This window comes from Opisthocomus hoazin, chromosome W (genome assembly GCF_030867145.1).
Source record: "Opisthocomus hoazin isolate bOpiHoa1 chromosome W, bOpiHoa1.hap1, whole genome shotgun sequence".
Classification (NCBI taxonomy): Eukaryota; Metazoa; Chordata; class Aves; order Opisthocomiformes; family Opisthocomidae; genus Opisthocomus; species Opisthocomus hoazin.
This window is the reverse complement of record NC_134453.1, coordinates 45,995,676-46,015,898: the sequence shown is the minus strand read 5'-3', so window position 1 is coordinate 46,015,898 and position 20,223 is coordinate 45,995,676. Positions and strand designations below refer to the sequence as shown.

Genomic DNA, 20,223 nt, shown 5'->3' with positions numbered 1-20,223 from the left:
CTCGCCACCAGGCAGAAGGAGAGGACCTGAGAGACAGGGAGGAATGGAAACGGGTCCCTGCTTGGGGTGGCACGCGAATCCCCTCCTGACCTCCCTCTCCACCCCAGGTGCCCCTATGCAATAGGTATGAGGCTCTGGAACTGGAGGGCCAGGCAAATGATGAGATGGACGAAGGCCCACGCATGGGGTTGCCCAGAGCTAGGCAGTCAGCCCCATGCATCACAACTGCCTCCACGAAGAAAAAAAGAAGGGTAATTGTCATAGGTGATTCCCTTCTGAAGGGAACAGAAGGCCCAATATGCCGACCGGACCCATCCCACAGGAAAGTCTGCTGCCTCCCTGGGGCCCAAGTGAGAGATGTCACTAGGAAACTCCGGTCTGGTAGGGCCCTCTGACTATTACCCACTCTTCGTTGTTCAGGTTGGCAGTGATGAGGTTAGGGACAAAAGTGCACGGGACGTCAAAAGGGACTTCAGGGCTCTGGGGCAACAGGCTAAGGGATCAGGAGCAAAAGTAGTTGTTGAGGTCGATGTAGCTTGAGAATTAGCACGACTAGGCCGCTTAAGCAAAACAGCATAATTGAACAGGCTGCTGGTAAAGACAGCCAAGAATAGCCATTGAGAAAGTTCTGATAGTGCACACAGTGTGGGTTAGCAAAAACAAGATGTGTTCAAGGACGTGGAGGCAGTCTGTTGCTATTGGCGTTAGTGCATAGTTACCAATCATAAGAGCATGTGGGGCATGTGAACAGCGTGTGATTTATGTCTGTAGCCTATCCAATATAAGCGTAATCGTGTGCACAGATATGGTAAATGTATATAACCGCACAAGCAGAAGAATAAAGAATCCGACTGTGCATCGTACCAATGCATGTGAGAGTCGTTCCCGTCCTTTCACGCATGCTGAAACTCAGCAAGTAGTGTTCTCCTCTATCCCTCCAGTTGCAGGGGAAGATGAGGGAAGAAACAGGAGGAGTCAACAGATCAATACCTGGCTCCAAGCCTGGTGTCACAGGCAAAATTTGGGGTTCTTTGATCATGGGTCAGTTTACATGGCACCAGGCATGCTGGCAAAAGATGGAGTACACCTGTCGCAAAAGGGGAAGAGGATCCTAGCTCAGGAGTTAGCAGGGCTCATTAACAGGGCTTTAAACTAGATTGGAAGGGGGAAGGGGATAAAACCAGGCTAGCTAGTCAAAAGCCTGGGGGTGGCAACTCAGCTGTTAGTGGACGGTGTGCTAGTGAGGACGTTCAGTCTGCTGAGTCAGTGAGGGTACGGAACAGGGGGCTGTGCGGCAGCAACGGTGCAGCTTCATTGGGGGCTCAGCTCAAATGCCTTTATGCAAATACACATAGCATGGGGAATAAACAAGAGGAGCTAGAGACGTGCGCACATCTGTGGGGCTATGATATCATCGGCATCATGGAGATGTGGTGGGACAGCTCCTATGCCTGGAGTGTTGGGATGGGAGGATACAGGCTCTTTAGGAAAGACAGGCAGGGGAGATGAGGAGGAGATGTCACCCTCTATGTCAAAAAGCAGCTGGAGTGCATGGAGCTCCTCCTGGGAATGGATGAGGAGCCCATGGACAGCTTATGGGTCAAGATTAAAGGCAGAGCAGGGACTGGCAACATTACAGTGGGAGTTTGCTACAGGCCACCCGACCAGGAAGACCGAGTGCATGAGGCCCTCTATAGGCAGACAGGAGAAACCTCACATTCACAAGCCCTGGTCCTCATGGGGGACTTCAACCACCCCCCCAACATCTGTTGTCAGGACAACACAGCAGGGCACAGGAAATCCAGGAGGTTCCTGGAACACATTGAGGACAACTTCCTCCTCCAAGTGATAGAGGAGCCCAAGAGGAGAGGTGCGATGCTGGACCTTGTTCTCACCAACAAGGAGGGGCCGGTGGGGAATGTGAAAGTCAAGGGCAGCCTTGGCTGCAATGACCATGAAATGGTGGAGTTCAAGATCCTTAGGGCAACGAGGAGGGTGCGCAGCAAGCTCACTACCCTGAACTTCAGGAGAGCAGACTTTGGCCTCCTCGGGGATCTGCTTGGTAGAATACCATGGGATAAAGCCCTAGAGGGAAGAGGGGCCCAAGAAAGCTGGTCAGTATTCAAAGATCACCTCCTCCAAGCTCAGGAGCAATGCATCCCAACAAAGAGGAAGTCAGGCAGAAATGCCAGGAGGCCTACATGGATGAACAAAGAGCTCCTGGCCAAACTCAAGCAGAAAAAGGAGGCCTAGAGAGGATGGAAGCAAGGACAGGTAGCTTGGGAGGAATACAGAGAAATCATCCGAGTAGCCAGGGAGCAAGTTAGGAAAGCTAAAGCCTGACAGAATTAAATCTGGCCAGGGATGTCAAAGGGAACAAGAAAGCCTTCTATAGGTATGTCAGTGATAGAAGGAAGACTAGGGAAAATGTGGGCCCTCTCCGGAAGGAAGCTGAAGACCTGGTTACCCAGGATGTGGAGAAAGCTGAGGTGCTGAACGACTTTTTTGCCTCAGTCTTCAATAGCAAGTGCTCTAGCCACACTGCCCAAGTTGCAGAAGGCAAAGGCGGGGACTGGGAGAATGAAGAACCACCCACTGTAGGAGAAGACCAGGTTCGAGACTGCCCAAGGAACCTGAAGGTGCACAAGTCCATGGGGCCTGATGAAATGCATCTGCGGGTCCTGAGGGAACTGGCGGACGAAGTTGCCAAACCACTCTCCATCATATTTGAGAGGTCATGGCGGTCTGGGGAGGTCCCCACCGACTGGAGAAGGGGCACCATCACCCCCATTTTTAAAAAGGGCAAAAAGGAAGACCCAGGGAACTACAGGCCAGTCAGCCTCACCTCTGTGCCTGGCAAGATGATGGAGCAGATCCTCCTCGAAACCATGCTAAGGCACATGGACAACAAGGAGGTGACTGGGGACAGCCAACATGGCTTCCCCAAGGGCAAATCGTGCATAACCAACTTGGTAGCCTTCTATGATGGGGTTACAGCGTTGGTGGACAAAGGGCAGGCAACTTACATTGTCTACCTGGACTTGTGCAAGGCATTTGCCGCTGTCCCGCATGATGTCCTTGTCTCTAAATTGGAGAGACATGGATTTGAAAGATGGACCATTCATTGGATAAGGAACTGGCTGGATGGTTGCACTAAAAGAGTTGTGGTCAATGGCTCGATGTCCAGGTGGAGACAAGTGACGAGGGGTGTGCCTCAGGGGTCGGTACTGGGACCAGTGCTGTTTAATATCTTTGTCAGTGACATGGACAGTGGGACTGAGTGCACCCTCAGCAAGTTTGCAGATGGCAACAAGCTGTGTGGTGCGGGTGATACACTGGAGGGAAGGGATGCCATCCAGAGGGACCTGGACAGGCTGGAGAGGTGGGCCTGCATGAACCGCATGAAGTTCAACAAGGCCAAGTGCAAGGTCCTGCACCTGGGCCGGGGCAATCCCAAACACAAGTACAGGCTGGGTGGAGAATGGCTTGAGAGCAGCCCTGAGGGGAAGGACTTGGGGGTACTGCTGGATGAGAATCACAGAATCACAGAATCACAGAATGGTAGGGGTGGGAAGGGACCTCTGTGGGTCATCTAGTCCAACCCTCCTGACGAAGCAGGGTCACCTACAGCAGGCTGCACAGGACCTTGTCCAGGCGGGTCTTGAATATCTCCAGAGAAGGAGACTCCACAACCTCCCTGGGCAGCCTGTTCCAGTGCTCCGTCACCCTCAGAGGGAAGAAGTTCTTCCTCCTGTCACTGGGCACCACTGAAAAGACCTTGGCCCCATCCTCCTGACACCCACCCTTCAGATATTTATAAGCATTCATTAGGTCCCCTCACAGCCTTCTCCAGGCTGAACAAGCCCAGCTCCCTCAGCCTTTACTCATAGGAGAGATGCTCCAGTCCCCTCACCATCCTTGTAGCCCTCCGCTGGACTCTCTCCAGTAGCTCTTCATCTTTCTTGAACTGGGGAGCCCAGAACTGGACACAGTACTCCAGATGAGGCCTCACCAGGGCAGTGTAGAGGGGAATGAGAACCTCCCTCGTCCTGCTGGCCACACTCCTCTTAATGCATCCCAGGATCCCATTGGCCTTCTTGGCAGCCAGGGCACACTGCTGGCTCATGGTTAACCTGTCGTCCACCAGGACACCCAGGTCCCTCTCCATAGAGCTGCTCTCCAGCAGGTCCACCCCAAGCCTGTACTGGTGCATGGGGTTGTTCCTCCCCAGGTGCAGGACCCTGCCTTTGCCTTTGTTGAACCTCATCAGGTTCCTCTCTGCCCAACTTTCCAGCCTATCCAGGTCACGCTGAATGGCAGCACAGCCTTCCGATGTGTCTACCACTCCTCCCAGTTTTGTGCCATCAGCAAACTTGCTGAGGGTACATTCTAACTCTTCATCCAGGTCGTTGATGAAGAAGTTAAACAAGACTGGGCCCAGTACTGACCCCTGGGGGACACCACTTGTTACCAGCCTCCAACTAGACTCAGCGCCGCTGACGACAACCCTCTGAGTTCTGCCATTCAGCCAGTTCTCTATCCACCTCACTGACCACTCATCCAGCCCACACTTCCTCAGCTTCCCTAGGAGGATATTATGGGAGACTGTGTCGAAAGCCTTGCTGAAGTCTAGGTAGACAACATCTACGGCTCTCCCTTCATCTACCCAGCCAGTCATGTCATCGTAGAAAGCTATCAGATTGGTCAGGCATGATTTCCCCTTGGTGAATCCATGCTGGCTACTCCTGATAACCTTCTTTTCTTCCACTTGCTTGATGATGGCCTCCAGGATAAGCTGCTCCATCACCTTTCCCGGGATGGAGGTGAGGCTGACCGGCCTGTAGTTCCCTGGGTCCTCCTTCTTGCCCTTTTTGAAGATTGGAGTGACATTGGCCTTTCTCCAGTCCTCGGGCACCTCTCCTGTCCTCCAGGACCTCTCAAAGATGATGGAGAGTGGCTCGGCAACGACATCCGCCAGCTCCCTCAGCACTCGTGGGTGCATTCCATCGGGGCCCATGGATTTGTGGACGTCCAGATCGCTTAAGTGATCCCTCACACAGTCCTCCTCGACCAAGGGAAAGTCGTCCTCTCTGTAGGCTTCTTCTCTTACCTCCGGGGCCTGGGATTCCTGAGGGCCTGCCTTGGCACTGAAGACTGAAGCAAAGAAGGCATTCAGTAGCTCTGCCTTCTCTGCATCCTCCGTCACCAGGACACCCGCCTCATTCAGCAGTGGCCCCACGTTGTCCCTAGCCTTCCTTTTGCTGCTGATGTAGTTGAAGAAGCCCTTCTTGTTGTTTTTGACATTCCTTGCCAGCTTCAATTCCAGGTGGGCCTTGGCCTTCCTCGTCGCATCCCTGCATGCTCTCACCACGTTTCTGTACTCTTCCCAAGTGGCCTGGCCCTCTTTCCACATTCCATGGACCTTTCTCTTCCACCTGATCTCCGCTAGAAGCTCCTTGTTCAACCATGCAGGTCTCCTGCCTCCTTTGCTCGATTTCTTTCTCAGGGGGATGCACAGATCCTGAGCGTGGAGGAAGCGATGTTTAAAGAGCGACCAGCACTCATGGACCCCCCTGCCTTCGAGAGCCCTGGCCCACGGGATTCCTCCCAGTAGCTCCTTGAAGAGGCCAAAGTTAGCTCTCCTGAAGTCCAAGGTTTTGATCCTGCTTATCGCCCTGCTTCCTCCACCCAGGATCCTGAACTCGACCATTTCATGGTCACTGTAGCCAAGTCTACCTCCGACCTTCACATCCTCCACCAGTCCCTCCTTGTTTGTTAACACAAGGTCCAGCAGGGCACCTTTCCTTGTTGGTTCCTCCACCACTTGCATCAGAAAGTTATCATCGATGCTCTGTATGAACCTCCTGGATTGCGCCTGCCTAGCTGTATGGTCTTCCCAGCTGATGTCAGGGTGGTTCAAGTCCCCCATGAGAATCAGGGCCTGTGACTGTGAGGCTACTTGCAGCTGCCTGTAGAAGGCCTCATCAACCTCCTCCTGGTCAGGTGGCCTGTAGTACACACCCACTGTAATGTCACCCTTATGAGCCTGTCCCTTAATTCTAACCCACAAGCTTTCAACTCGTTCCTCATTTGCCCCCAGGCCAAGCTCAATGCATTCCAGTTGCTCCCTCACATACAGAGCAACTCCACCACCTCTCCTTGTTGGCCTGTCTTTCCTAAAGAGTCTGTAGCCATCCATGACAGCATGCCAGTCATGCAAGTTGTCCCACCACGTTTCTGTGATGGCAACCAAGTCGTAGCCGTCCTGCTGTATAATGGCTTCCAGCTCCTCCTGTTTATTGCCCATGCTACATGCATTGGTGTAAACACACTTGAGCTGGGCTGTCAATCTCACCCCTGGCCTTGGCACGCCAAGCCTGGGCTCATCCCTAGTGAGCTGGGTGATGTCCCCTTCCCCCTTCGAACCTAGTTTAAAGCCCTCTCAATGAGCCCTGCCAGCTCATGGCCAAGAATGCTTTTTCCCCTTTGAGATAGCTGAGTTGCACCTGTCGCCAGCAGGCCCGGTGCTGTATACACCTCCCCATGATCAAAAAAGCCAAAATTTGACCGATGGCACCAGTCTCTGATTCACCTGTTAACCAGGTGAGTTTTCCTGCCCCTTTCAGTGCTGTTCCCTGCCACTGAAGGGATGGAGGAAAACACCACCTGCGCCCCTGATCCCTCAACCAGTCGCCCCAGTGCCCTGAAGTTGCTTTTGCTGGCCTTGGGACTGCTTTCTGCTACCTCGTCCCCGCCAACCTGCATTACCAAGAGGGGTAGTAATCAGAAGGCCACACCAGACCAGGGAGCTTCTTAGCAACATCCCTAGCCCAGGCCCCAGGGAGGCAGCAGACTTCCCTATGGGATGGGTGCGGTCGGCATGTCGGGCCCTCTGTTCCCCTCAGAAGGGAATCACCTATGACAATGACCCTCCTTTTTTTCTTAGTTGAGGCAGTCGTAATTCTTGGGGCTGTCTGATTCGTTCTAGGCAACCCCCTGGATGGAGCCTCACCTTCACCCACATCCTCTGTGACCGGTCCCTCACATTCCAGAGCCCCGTATCTGTTGCTTAAGGGCAACTGGGCAGGTGAGGGAGGCCGGGGGGAGATTCGCTTGCCCCCCCCGAGCAGGGACCTGTTTCCATTCCCCCCCATCTCTTAGGCCACCTCTTTCTGCTCGGTGGCAAGAGGGTAGGGGGTTCTCTGCTTTCTGTGGAGCCGCCTCCTGCTGCCTCGGCCTCAGGGAGGGCAGGGTGCTGCCCCACCAGTCGATCTCCCTCTCACACTCCCGGATGCTCCTCAGCCTCTCCACTTCCTCCTTCTGCTCTGCCACCAGGCTGAGCAGGTCATTCACCTGCTCGCACCGAACACAGCAGTTGTCTCTGCTGTCCTCCGGTACGAGTGCCAGGCTCAGGCACTCCCTGCAGCCAGAGACCTGGACACCCGCGTTCTTGCGTGGGGCCTCCGTCTGGGTCCCCACACTCCTTCGAGCAAGAGCTTTACCACGGGTGGTAACCATGGCTAGAATATCTCCTGGAAGAGCGATGCCCACTACTTGAGTTGCTAGGAGTGGCGGCTGCACCCTGCCTGTCGCCTTCCCCGCTCGCCCTGCCTGTGCGAACTGCCGCGCAAACTGCTTCGCCACTCCCGGGCTGCTGCGCCGCCTCTGTTTGCCGGCTCTGTTCGCCCGCGCTCCAGTTTCATTCTTTTATCAATCAGTCTCTCCTAGGCTCGATTCTACCTTATACTCTAAACCTGGATCGTTTATTACTCAACTTATATTCATCAGACTTGGATTTAAACTCTGGGACAAACCTAGCAAACAGTTTCCTTTTAGGTGCTTCTGTAACATGAAAACACCTTTGATTTTGCATTAGGAATCTTTTTACCTTTTCCAGACAGAAATCAGCTGTTCAGTGATTATGCTTGTCAGAGATGACTACTCTCAGGAGAGTATAACAGATCTGAGGGGCTCACAAGAAGTACAATATACTTCAAGTCCTTTTCCTCTGCCCTCCACTCCTTCACACTCACCAGATGGAAAATCAGAAGTGGACCGGTAGCTTGGGGTAGGTGATCTGGGAGACAAGCTGTGGGTTGGCGATCCAGGCAAGCTCTCCCCTGGAGAAAATGATCGATTCAGGCAGGAGAAACTTCTGCTGGTGTGAAGAAGAGGAGAGGGTTGCTTGGCCAGCTTTTTAAAGAGAGATCTCCTCCTAGGATGAGAAGAGCACAGCATTAATCAGAAGCTAAAAGATGTACAAAAGATAGTGTTACCACAGGCAAAGCTCTTGTGGCTGACATTGTTTCACTCTCCCATTACCCTCAGAAAAGCAAATATTAAATTATGTTTACATGAAAGCAAACCACACTGCAGAGTATGAAGTCTAGAAAATGTACTGATTTGCTAATAGGTAGGATATATATTGTAACTAAATCTATTTGTACTAAAACTTATTCACTGCATTTCAGAGGAACTGTTAGCTTCTTATGAGTATAAATCTTCATTTTCCTAATTTAAAAGCCGATCAAACCTGAAGGAATATCTGTACAGTGCTAGCAATTTATTTACAAAATGCACATAAACTTAGCATCGAACTAAAAATGCACATAGACTTAGCAGTAGAAAGTTTAATTAATCTAGGATCTCATAGAAGAAGGTAAAAAGAAGTGTAGAAGGCAAGAGAGAGAACTGTATTCACTTATTTTTAAAAATGGATTGTTATTGTGTACACATACACACACAAGGAAACATGTTCACCATAAAACAAAAGGATTACTCACCTCTCTAAACTCTCTTTCTTCTTGGTTTTCTTACTGTGCCTGACCATTTGGCTCCTGTAGCTGTTTTTCCTAGCAGGTCCTGTCTTGATGGAAGTATTTTCAAAAGGAGTTGCTGTTATTGACACTTTGTTACCACTCTGCCAAAATGAAGGAGGAACCTTTAGGCGTGAGCAGTACAAGACCACTTTGCTTTAAACTGAAGTTACACTACACATGCAAATGCAACAAGACAGAACTCCAGCATCAAAGTAAGAGCTGGCAGTGTAGGGAACCCTGTGCAGATGTTGTCAGGCTAATTTATGTCAGATAAACAATAACTGGAAAATTCTCAAACTGCTGTCAAATTTCCTAAACTTCCTCCATTCCAAGAACCAGCTTCAGGGCAAGAAGAAATTCCAGTAATTGTAGTTAGACAGAAGGAGACCAAAGACTGACCAAGACCACAATTTTCAAGAAGAAAATTTCTATAGAAACATCTTATTTTCCCACAAAGAACAGCTGCCACTGTGCAGTGGTCCATTCACTGGCCAGTCACTTCTCAGGATACAGACTGTTACAATGATGAAACGGACGAGAAAACTTAATCTTCATTATCAGTCCCAAACAATCCTTTTAGCTTGTTCAAAAGAGATAACAAATATAATTAAGTTAAGATTTTTAGGACTGTTTGCATGAACAAATGACAGCTGCTCAATAAACAAAACCAACTGGAAATAAATATCTTATGTTTTAAAAATCCATAACTTCTACTCAGCACTGTATAGTACTATAGTGAACTTCTTTTCAAAGGAATTCAAATAACCCAAATTAATTTATGATACATCACATTAGGATAAACAATGATCTCTTGTGTTGAGTTTACTCTTGTAAGCAGTGTGCAGGGCTGCCATGTTTCTCTTTTTCCGCAGTTTTTCTGTATGTGATGCAGAAAACAACTGCACACCCAACTGCCTAAAATTACCAAATTTTCTCTTATACATTTCTTGCAAAACTGGAAAACTTGGAAATTCCTCTTGGTTTCAGAGAAGGAAAATAAAGATTTAAGGAACAGTGTATTTTGCATCTTTCCTCAGCTCTTTATATTTCCCAATACTTTATTGCTTTCCAATCTTCTTTCATAACTGACTACTCCCTTTGATAGGCAAAGCTCTACATATAACACCATGAAATTGTTAATAATATAGGAAGCAAATATACAACTGTCTAAAATAATTCTGACCTACTTTAGTCTGTGCTGCAAAGTTTACAGAAAAAACTGCAATATGAGGAGCTACAGTGAATAGCTAAGACACTACCATTCATTAAAAAAAGTTGTGATTTTTTGTTTGTTTGTTTAAGAAAAAAAATATGTATGATTTTCTAATAGGACAGATCTCAGAAAACTCCACGTCAGGAGCAGAGGGTACTGGTCACACCACAAGAGAAAAATGTGAGAGATTATTCATAGAAGTCCAACTGCAGGATCAGAACTTCATTAAGCAAAGAAGCTTTGTGGGACATGCCTGGCTATGTACAAGACAAAAACCTTTTGGGCCTTAAGATTATGAAAGGCAAGTTTCTGTACAGATCTTTGTTTCCACTTTTCTTCATTGATTTCATTTTAAAAGGAGAAAATGAGAAGTAGCATAATCATCAAAAGCTTTAATTACCTGATGAAGACAGGAATTCAAGAAAGCACTTGAAAATGTCAAATTTTTTGAGAGACAGAGACATCTCTTTGTGTCAATGCCCCAAATGTACTTTAGCTATCTCAGCAGCAGTGTCAGTTTATTGCAGAGAAACTAAAATCATAACAGGATATATGAAGTCATTGACCTTTCTCCAGATCTGTGCAATAGTAGCTTAGAGTTTGTACTTGAACAACCAAAAAACCTGATAACTAATCTCTGAAGGAAACAAACATAATCCCTCAAATCCTTGGTGAAAACAGCAAGTGTTTTGCACCCCAGTTGTCCAAGACTTACCTTTAATAACAACTTAATGACTTCTGCATGAACAAGACCATGCACTGGCTCTCCATTGATATGAGCAATCAGGCCTCCAGCTTTTAAACCTGCTTGGTATGCTGCACCTCCTTCTTCCAGATCCTGGAAACCAGAGATGAAGAGAATATACACAAAATGGACTTGTGTTAAATAAACCTTGTACTTCCAAGAGTAGGCTTTGTTTAAAGAACTATAAAGCCAGTTGGCAACAAAGAAACCTTACAGATATTAAGTTCTATGAAGGAAGAGAGAAAATCAGACCAGCCATTTCACCATCAACTACTTACTTGAACTTTATGCTTACACGGGGCCTGGAATGGTTTCAAAGATCACTGAACCACTGCTTGTTGCCACTGGTATTAAGTAAGCTCTGTATAGCAGGGCAGTTTTCATGCACAATAAAAAAGGTTTGATTCACTCCCCACAGCAAAATTTCATATTTGAATGAAGATTTTTAACATCTGACACTTAGAAATACTTGCATGATTAAGGCAGTGGTCACATGCAGTACCCTAATCATGATACAAAATTTTAACTCCACCATATAGTTAAGGACTGTTTGTATTTGGTTTGAATTTACCAGGCTGCCCATTAGAGGGAACAAAGGTGATGCAGTACCAAAACAAATTGAACTGCAAATGATTAAGTAATTTATTATATTAAAAAAATGAGCTTTTGAAGAATTTTAAGTCATGCATCCACTACTGAAGCCTACATGTTTACAGAGCTAAAAAAATAAATACCTATAGCATTTTCAAATAAGCCAAGGTTTCACTTTTACTGCAGTGTACCATTATTTGTCTTCCTTTCACTGATGTGATGCTACGCCAGTGGCAAAAAGTCCAATTTTTTTATTTATTCCATTATCAGTCACATGGCACATATTTGGCACAACATCACAATTTACACAGTAACTGTCAAGAAACAGATACCATGGGTACAAAAGATCAAAAGCAAATACATCATTACAGTTTTCTGTGCCTGTATATAAGCAAAAAAAAAAAATTATCTTACCCAAACAATATGGTGCACAGCGTAGATATTGCTGTCACCTACGTAAACCCTGATTGCTCGGATGGTGAAGCCATACTTTTTTCCTGAACTGTGAATTAGTATTGGCTGATAAAGATTTGCAGCAGCAATCGAAGAATCATGGCTGGGGGATGAATCTCGTGAGGACAAAAGATCAGATGATATGGAATGAAGAGACATAGGACTTCCGAAAGGAGAGAAACCAAACACATCTGGAAAAAAACATCTGCCTATTAGAGTACATTCTGAGCATACAGAAACACAGACAGAGAACAGGGATTCGCTTAAAGTTTTATGACACCTTTGTGTCAAGATATATCATTGTATTTGCATAAACACTCTCTCCTCCTCACTCGGTGTGAATCTTAGTGAATGAGAAGTTTGACCAACAACCAGATCTTAGAACTAAATTTCTTTCCCTATAGCTTATTTTCTTAATTCGAGGAGTAGTTTAAATGTAGTTTAATAAGCACAGTAACTTAAGTCTTACCCGACAGCTGTGAAAGAACTGCTATAATATAAACTGATGAATAACTGAGTATTACTTGGCTGTGTAATGATCTGTGTATATATCATGCTCTTGTGATAGCTAATCTCAGTCATTAGCATGCACTGCAGGCACTCTACAAGCAGAAAAAATAACCATAGTGCTGTTACAGAGGTATACAAAAAACTCACTTATGACATTTGAGAGAGAAATATTATTTGGAAGAAAGAGTCTATACAAGGAACAAGCCCAGAGTGTTTGCAAGCCACTCGCAGTTTACAGTGTTGACAATGCCCTGAACAGGCTGAGCACATGGTCACTACCTTTCTCATTGTAAAAATAAAGCCATATTCATCTCTCACACATGTTTTGTGAGAAAGACCATTCACATTCGGACAGCATCACAGAAATGCAAAGTATTCTTTTCATTGCCATCTGGCTGTCCTCATTCAAGCAGGGGCAAAATATTCCTCTTTAATTGAAACTCAACATTTTCCTCTTCACTTATCTCATTAAACAATACTTATGGTTAGCTGGTAGAATTACAGGTATTGTATAGGAAGCCTATGCTGTTCTTTAAACTGTATTACGAAGAAAGGTAGAAAAGATGAGGTGAATGAGATGGGCCTTACACCTCTCCAATGTTTCCAAAACACATGCACAATAGCACTGTGTTTGCTCACCAAAGTATTATGGAGCAAATAGGGCACACGTGCTTTACAACCCACAGATAGGTGAAGTCTAAGATGTCAACTCTCCACCTCAGAGAGCCAGAACCAACTCTTCAACACTGCATGCAATTCTCCACAAGCTTGAAGACTCAAAGCAACCTGCAGAAGTTACTGTCAAAGCCACCTTTGAACACATGAAGCAAGTGCAGGGTTATGTTATCAGACCAGCAGATACTTAAATATTACACCTAAGGTCTAAAAGCAACATATGGCCAGTGTGCAAAGTTGAGACATAATCCCACTTTTGGAAAAAATCCCTCTAAATTTGGGAAATTTGGACTTTGATTCTGAACCATTACAAAGCAAAGCACCAATGCTTCATCTGGAAACACTCAATACTACTATTATACTTCCACTTATTTACAGCAATATTTCCGGCTTCACATTTTGAATACGCCATGTAAGCCAATATAGTACAAACAGGAGCCTACAGGCTATTTCCACTTTTGTGACACTTCTCTGCCTTACCACCTTTTCTTATGGGAGATGGGAGAGAACTAGTCAGGCTAGTGTTGTTACAGTGTGCTGCTGTAATAAACAGCTCTTTGTGAAGATGTACCTAGTGAGCTGCTTAGAACTGAAGATACAACCCTACTGTAGGATGGGCCAGGACTGAAGCCTACATCCTGCTGTGCATGCACAGGGTCGAACACAAAGTAGTCACCACTAAGCTACAGTTTCGCCTGTCAGAGAAGGTCTCTCAGCTGTGATGTGACCACTGTAACTGGCTGACAAGATGTGACCATCTAGTAACACACATGAACAACAAGAGAAACAAAAAACCCAGGTAACAGAATCTATTCCAGACTCTCCAAAATCTTGCATTTATGTTGGAAACCATCAAGTATGCACAAATCACATTTCAAACAAAAACAGTTTTCTCTGCCTCCTGGAGTCATGAGGGACAAAGCACTCGCAGAAAGGGACTTTGTGATTTTTCCAGAGATGATCTTTATCTCTGTGCTTTCTAATCGCTGACGAGCCATGTGAGATGCAACTTCACTGGGTGGCTTTGAGGAGTTATCTGTACTGTCCACACTCTCTCTTCTTCCAATTATTTGATCTAAGTGCTCTGAAAAACTTCCAGCTGTACAAAGAAGGGATAAACACACTGAGGGAAAACTGTGGGTCAGGGAGGGGAAACGGTACAATTGTGAGATAGGAATTTTTCTTTCTGTCCACAAGTTCATAAAACAACATTACAGAAATCTGAGTAATTCTTCCAGACTTACAGAATGCATTAATGTTAACAGAATGAATTGAAGCAACAGTTTACGTAGTCACTGACTAAAGTAAAATGTAGACAAAAGCTAAAGCAAGTTTGGTATCTCAATATGCAGCACTCAGAGAACTTAATCATACATTTATTTTTCATGTGAACTCCTCCTAAAGCAAATGAGAGGCTCCAATCCTACATAAGTTGCTATCAGCTTAACAACTTTTCCAAAATCATTAAAACACTAAGTACAATTTTATTTGTAATTATTATCTTTTGCTTTTATTTTTGGGTGGTTTTCTACAACACCCATGAGGAGAAAGACACCTGGTATGACAAAACTCAATATTAAAATCACATTAGTATTAGGCTGTCATAGGTAATGAACTTCCACAATACTGAATGTAAGGAAGAACAGCAGCATTTCAAACAATGAAAAAAATCATAAAGGCCTTGTGTCATGTGAACAACCTGCAAATGATATCTTCAAAGATTCAAAGATGTCACATGAAAGTTATATGACCTTATGAAACAAGCACCAAAGTAGGTCACCTGTTTAAAGACACAGCAGTAATTCATAGTATTTCTTTAAGGTCACTGAATATCCTGTTGCTAATGGACCACAGAAAAAATGAAATTTTTCTTAAGTGTAATTGATAAGTGACAAGAGAGGAACAGATGCTTTGAGTTATGACTGTGACTGCTGTGCTACTGCCAACACCACAACATGGGGCTGGGGGGGGGGGGTGAGCAGGACTCAGGATACAGCACAGTCAAGGTTTTTGACAAGGGAAGGAAATGGAAATTGTTGTACAGCTGGATGGGCTTGAGGAAAATGCAGACTACAGTGGCAATTAAGGGTATGGGGGTAGAAAGGAGATATAAGGGGTATCTTGAGACAACTCAGTGAGGTACAAGAGATATAATAAGCTGGAGACAGGTATATATGGAGAGGAGGTAACTGGAACCTGTATGTGAGACTGATATAGGCCTAGACCTGTGTTAAATATCAGGTCTTCCCACAGTTATACAAAACTCTTCTCTGAAAGTACAAAACAAGCAAGATACCAGGGCCCTGGATCCTACTGAAATGCATGAAAATACTTGTGTTGGGAGGTGGATGCATAAAGGAAATAAATTATTCAAGTAGGGAATTATTTACAACATTCCCTCCTAGATTTCTAATGACACAAGTGACTTCCACAAGTCAAAAACAGCCCTGCCAATTCTGAAAGGTATACATCATTGAGATGTCTTAATTAAAAACACACAATGGTACAGCACAGAGTGTCAGAAAACAGCAATACAGATCAGTTGGAATGACTCCAGGATGATCGATAAAAAAAAAGTTTTTTTAAAATCATCAAGTTCATCGAGGGAAGGTATAAAAATAGTGCTTTAAGTGCTCAAGGGATCCACAGAAGGATCCTGCAACAGCTCTATGGCCAAAGTCATAATTTTATTCACTTGCCTAGCAACCTTCCAGAGTCAGTGAAGTAACATCAAATGTTGGCATTTCCAAAAATGCTGACACTTTCCTATACATATATTTATGAGATTTTATTAGTTTGAGCCCAAACCAGACCCCCTTTGGGGATGTTTTCTTTTTTAAAGCAGTTCTGAAATGCAGGACTTCTAAATCCATGAATACTACTGCTAAACAAAGAAGATCCACAACTGTTTCTAACATCATCATTCAAGAGACCCACTGTGAATTACCTGATAATGTGGAGCTGCTGATCGTACTTGCTGGAGTGGTTACTTCAGGTTTTTCTTGCACTATTTCCTCACTCACAAATGCAGGCTTTTCCTGTTCCTCTCGAGGTCCTACTAAGAAGGTGGAATCATCCTGTTCTCCTTTGGCTGATATAGCCAACTTCGGAAGCAAACCAGAACTGTGTTGCTGCCTGGTACTCTCAGTGTCAGAGGAGATGGATGTAGATATTTGTTGTCTGCATTAAAAATAAGCAAACTCTCATGCAGTTATTGAGAAGAAGAGGCCTGCTACCTGACAAGCAGGATGTGGACCACTTCAAGCACCTCATTCTACTTACATTTCAGAATATTCTGAACTCAAGCTTAAAGATTCCACAGAAGGTAATGTTACACTTTTTGGTTTATCTCCTGCGTCTTCCTTTCCTTCACCTTGTGTTTGAGTGACTCGATCTATACTACTAAAAACCTATCACATATACAAAAAACAACAAAAACCCCAACTCATCACAAACATATTTGATATAAAAAGATACATAGGAAAGTATATTTCAGGTGGTACTCTGCATGTTCTAAATGCTTATACTGTATTTCAGAGTGTATACTTCAAACTTCTTGAGCCTTTTCAAATTTCCAAGAGTTTGTGTTCTTAAAATGATTTCCTATTTTGCTCTCTTGGCTCCTCACATAAAGGATCATGAATAACATCTCTTCTTGTTACGAATTCATCAACTTTCTCCCCATTTCACTGTGTGAACCACAAGACTACAAACAAAATCCATAGCCTTGGGGGCACTAGGTCACAGGATCAATGCACATCTTGTATTAATTCACAATCATAAAGTCAAGCAAGAAAAAAACCCAACAACTTAACCCTAAGATACTGATTTAATATCTACCAGTCAGGTGTGGAAAGCAGAAAAATGAATCTGAATTGACTTTGAAGTTAAGAATAAATTACTTGGCTTATGGATTTAGAAAAAAACAAACTCTGATCTTTGGAAGTCTGTTGTTTGCTTAGCTGAAAAATCACATACAGAAACTGTCAGCTGTATATTCTACAGCCTGGGAGGCACAGATAGAGATGCAATGACATAATGACATTAACAAACCAAACTATTACTGTGGTACAGAGCTTTCAAAAGAACAGAAGTTCACAGAATCACAGAATGAAGTCAGAAGGCACTTCTGCAGGTCATCTAGTCCAACCCCCCTGCTCAAGAAGGGTCACCTAGAGCTGGTTGCCCAGGACCATGTCCAGACAGCTTTTGAAGATCTCCAAGGATGGAGACTCCACAAACTCTCTGGACATCCTGCGCTAGTTCTTGATAACCCTCACAGTAAAAAAGTGTTTCCTTCTTTCCAAGTGCCTGCTGACTGGAAACCAGTCAATGTTATCCCACTTTACAAGAAGGGCATGAGGGAAGACCCAGGAAACTACAGACCTGTTAGTTTAACCTTAGTTCCTGGAAAAATTATGGAGCAGATTATACTGGGTGCTATTGAAAGGCATTTAAAGAACAATGCAATCATCAGGCACAGTCAACATGGGTTCACAAAAGGAAAGTCCTGTCTAACTAATTTGATATCCTTCTATGACAAGGTGACCCGCCTAGTGGATGAAGGGATGCAGTTTTTCTGGATTTTAGTAAGGCTTTTGATATTGTGCCTCACAGCATCCTTCTGGACATGTTGTCCAACTGTGGGATGAACAGGATCACGGTGCAATGGGTGAAGAACTGGCTGAAGGGCAGAGCTCAAAGGGTTGTAGTGAATGGGGCTGCATCTGGCTGGGGACCGGTCACCAGTGGTGTTCCTCAGGGCTCAAGTCTAGGGCCAGTTTTGTTCAGTATATTTATCAGTGATCTGGATGCAGGAGTTGAATGCACCATAGCAAGCTTGCTGATGATACCAAACTGGGAGGTGCTGCTGACTCTCTTGAGGGACAAAAGGCCTTGCAGAGGGATCTAGGTAGATTGGAGCACTGGGCAATAGTCAATGGCATGAAATTTACAAGAACAAATGCCAGATTCTGCACCTGGGAAACAGTAATGCCAGACAGAAGTATAAATTGGGAGAGGAGTGGCTGGAGAGCAGCCCTGCAGAAAGGGATCTGGGGGTGCTAGTCGACAGCAGGCTCAATATGAGTCAGCAGCATGCCCTGGCAGCCAAGAGGGCAAACCACATCCTGGGGTGCATCAAACACAGTATAACCAGCCAGTCAAAAGAGGTGATTATCCCGCTGTATTCAGCATTAGTGCAGCTTCACCTTGAGTACTGTGCGCAGTTCTGGGCCCTACAATTTAAGAAGGATGTGAAGGTCCTTGAATGCATCCAGAAGAGGGCAACAAAGCTGGTGAAAGGGCTAGAAGGCATGTCCTATGAGGAGTGGCTAAGGACTCTGGGGTTGTCTAGTTTGGAGAAAAGGAGTCTGAGGGGTGACCTCATTGCTCTCTCCAGCTTCCTGATGTGGTGGTGCAACCCCCCCTCACATCTGGCAATATCAGAACCAGCCAACTGGAGTTGCACTGCAAGAATAGTTAGCTGGTGTGACTGGCCATTTGTCTTGCCTTTGAATGAGAGCAGTGAATCGGGATGACTTGGCACTTTCCTTGTCTTTGTACAAGAGCAGTGAGTTGGGGCAATCAGGCCCTCCCTGACCACACCTGGAACTCCTGATGCCTGGAGTCACATCTGCCTGGTGAATGTCAGAACTGTACATTCTGGGAAGTACTGGAATTGTATGGTTGCTGTCAAGATACCAGGATTACATCACGGGGATTGTGGCCAGGGTCAAAATTTACTGATGCTTAAAGTCAATCATCTTGAGACCCTATAAACAGCGGTACCAAGTGAGGCCCTTTGAGCTCTCCTGGACCGCAAAGGGCTGTGCCCAGTATCTCCCTCTGAGTGGGATGCCTCTCAGAGCACTTTGAGCTCTGAAGTTCGAAGTTAATTGGGCTGAACTACAGGGATCCCTCACTCCTTGAGACTTGACCTTCACCGGTTGAGAAAATAATTTGATTTGAAGTGAGTATTTCACTGAACTCTCTCTCTCTCTCTCTGTGAGCACACCTTGAATTGCTACTAGACATCTCCTTTAGACATAAACCGTTGTTGTCTGAGGCTGGCTAGATCCAGCTGCACCTAGGCTCCTCTCTGAGGAGTTCAGAAAGTAATAGAGTGAACCTTGCCAACGAACTTTGTGTGGAGTCCTGGCTGGACGAGAGGGGACATAGCTTGGTGCCGTTGAGCAACCCAGGTTCCGATCCGGAGGTGAGCCTTGAGAGCGGCGAACACGGAACCCTGTTGGGAAGGTAGAGCGACGAGCTCGGGACACTGGAGCAGGGGGACCGTCACGTCGCCATTTCCTGCCGCACTGTCACTTCCTGCCACGCTGTCGTTTCCTGCCACAGCACTGCTTCCGCATCGAGCTGCAGCTCTGCACCAATCACAGCGAGTTGCAGCAGTTTTGCCTATATATGGTTAGGGGTCTAGCCAATCAGATGCTATAATTGCTTTGCTATATAAACCTTGTTTTGCTGACTAATAAAGGCTGAACGATCAATACTCACATTGGGGTGACATCGTTACAACGGATCCGTAACCCACGCCAACAACTTTGTAAAATCACATTTTATAAATTTTTAGTAAAATCTTTTCTTGCAATTGCCTCTGATGGTGATTCTTTAAGCGACCTAACCATTCATTCGCAACACATGAGGAGGGGAAGTGGAGAGGGAGGTGCTGATCTCTTCTCCCTGGTATCCAGTGATAGGACACATGGGAATGGTTCAAAGCTGCACCAGGGGAGGTTCAGACTGGGCATTAGGAAACATTTCTTTACCAAGAGGGTAGTCAAACACTAGAACAGGCTTCCTAGAGAGGTGGTCAATGCCCCAAGCCAGTCAGTGTTTAAGACGGATTTGGACAATGCCCTTAAATGATAGGTTTTAACTTTTGGTCAGCCCTGAAGTGGTCAGACAGTTGGACTAGATGATCATTGTAGGTCCCTTCCAACTGAAATAGTCTATTCTATTATCTTCAGATAGAACTTCCTGAGTTTCAGTTTGTGCCCATTGCCTCTCATCCAAGTTATCTCCAAAGAGACTGCATCATTTACCAGTATCTGAATTTGAAACATGCCACCAAGACGAAATAAGGAGTTTACATAGAATGAGGAAAACTACATCCACAGTTTCTGTCTCTGCTCCTCCATGCTATCACAAATACAATACATATGTGGTATTGCAGAGTCAGTATAAAATCCACCAAT

At 45.5% G+C, this 20,223-nt stretch overlaps 1 protein-coding gene across 1 annotated transcript in view; it reads right to left on the bottom strand.

Moving 5' to 3' along the window:
• Positions 1-7,741: 7,741 nt before the first annotated feature.
• LOC142365520 (microtubule-associated serine/threonine-protein kinase 4-like) overlaps positions 7,742-20,223 on the bottom strand; it is a 59,529-nt gene continuing 47,047 nt past the window's right edge. Inside the window, exons 11-23 of the mRNA XM_075446334.1 lie at positions 18,217-18,243; positions 17,622-17,690; positions 17,249-17,324; positions 16,909-16,968; positions 16,289-16,416; positions 15,954-16,186; positions 13,998-14,105; positions 12,291-12,423; positions 11,783-11,984; positions 10,748-10,870; positions 8,784-8,920; positions 8,034-8,215; positions 7,742-7,842 (exon numbers count right to left, since the gene is read on the bottom strand). Coding sequence (XP_075302449.1) covers positions 7,742-7,842; positions 8,034-8,215; positions 8,784-8,920; positions 10,748-10,870; positions 11,783-11,984; positions 12,291-12,423; positions 13,998-14,105; positions 15,954-16,186; positions 16,289-16,416; positions 16,909-16,968; positions 17,249-17,324; positions 17,622-17,690; positions 18,217-18,243 — 1,579 coding nt within the window. The remainder of the gene's footprint in view (positions 7,843-8,033; positions 8,216-8,783; positions 8,921-10,747; positions 10,871-11,782; positions 11,985-12,290; positions 12,424-13,997; positions 14,106-15,953; positions 16,187-16,288; positions 16,417-16,908; positions 16,969-17,248; positions 17,325-17,621; positions 17,691-18,216; positions 18,244-20,223) is intronic.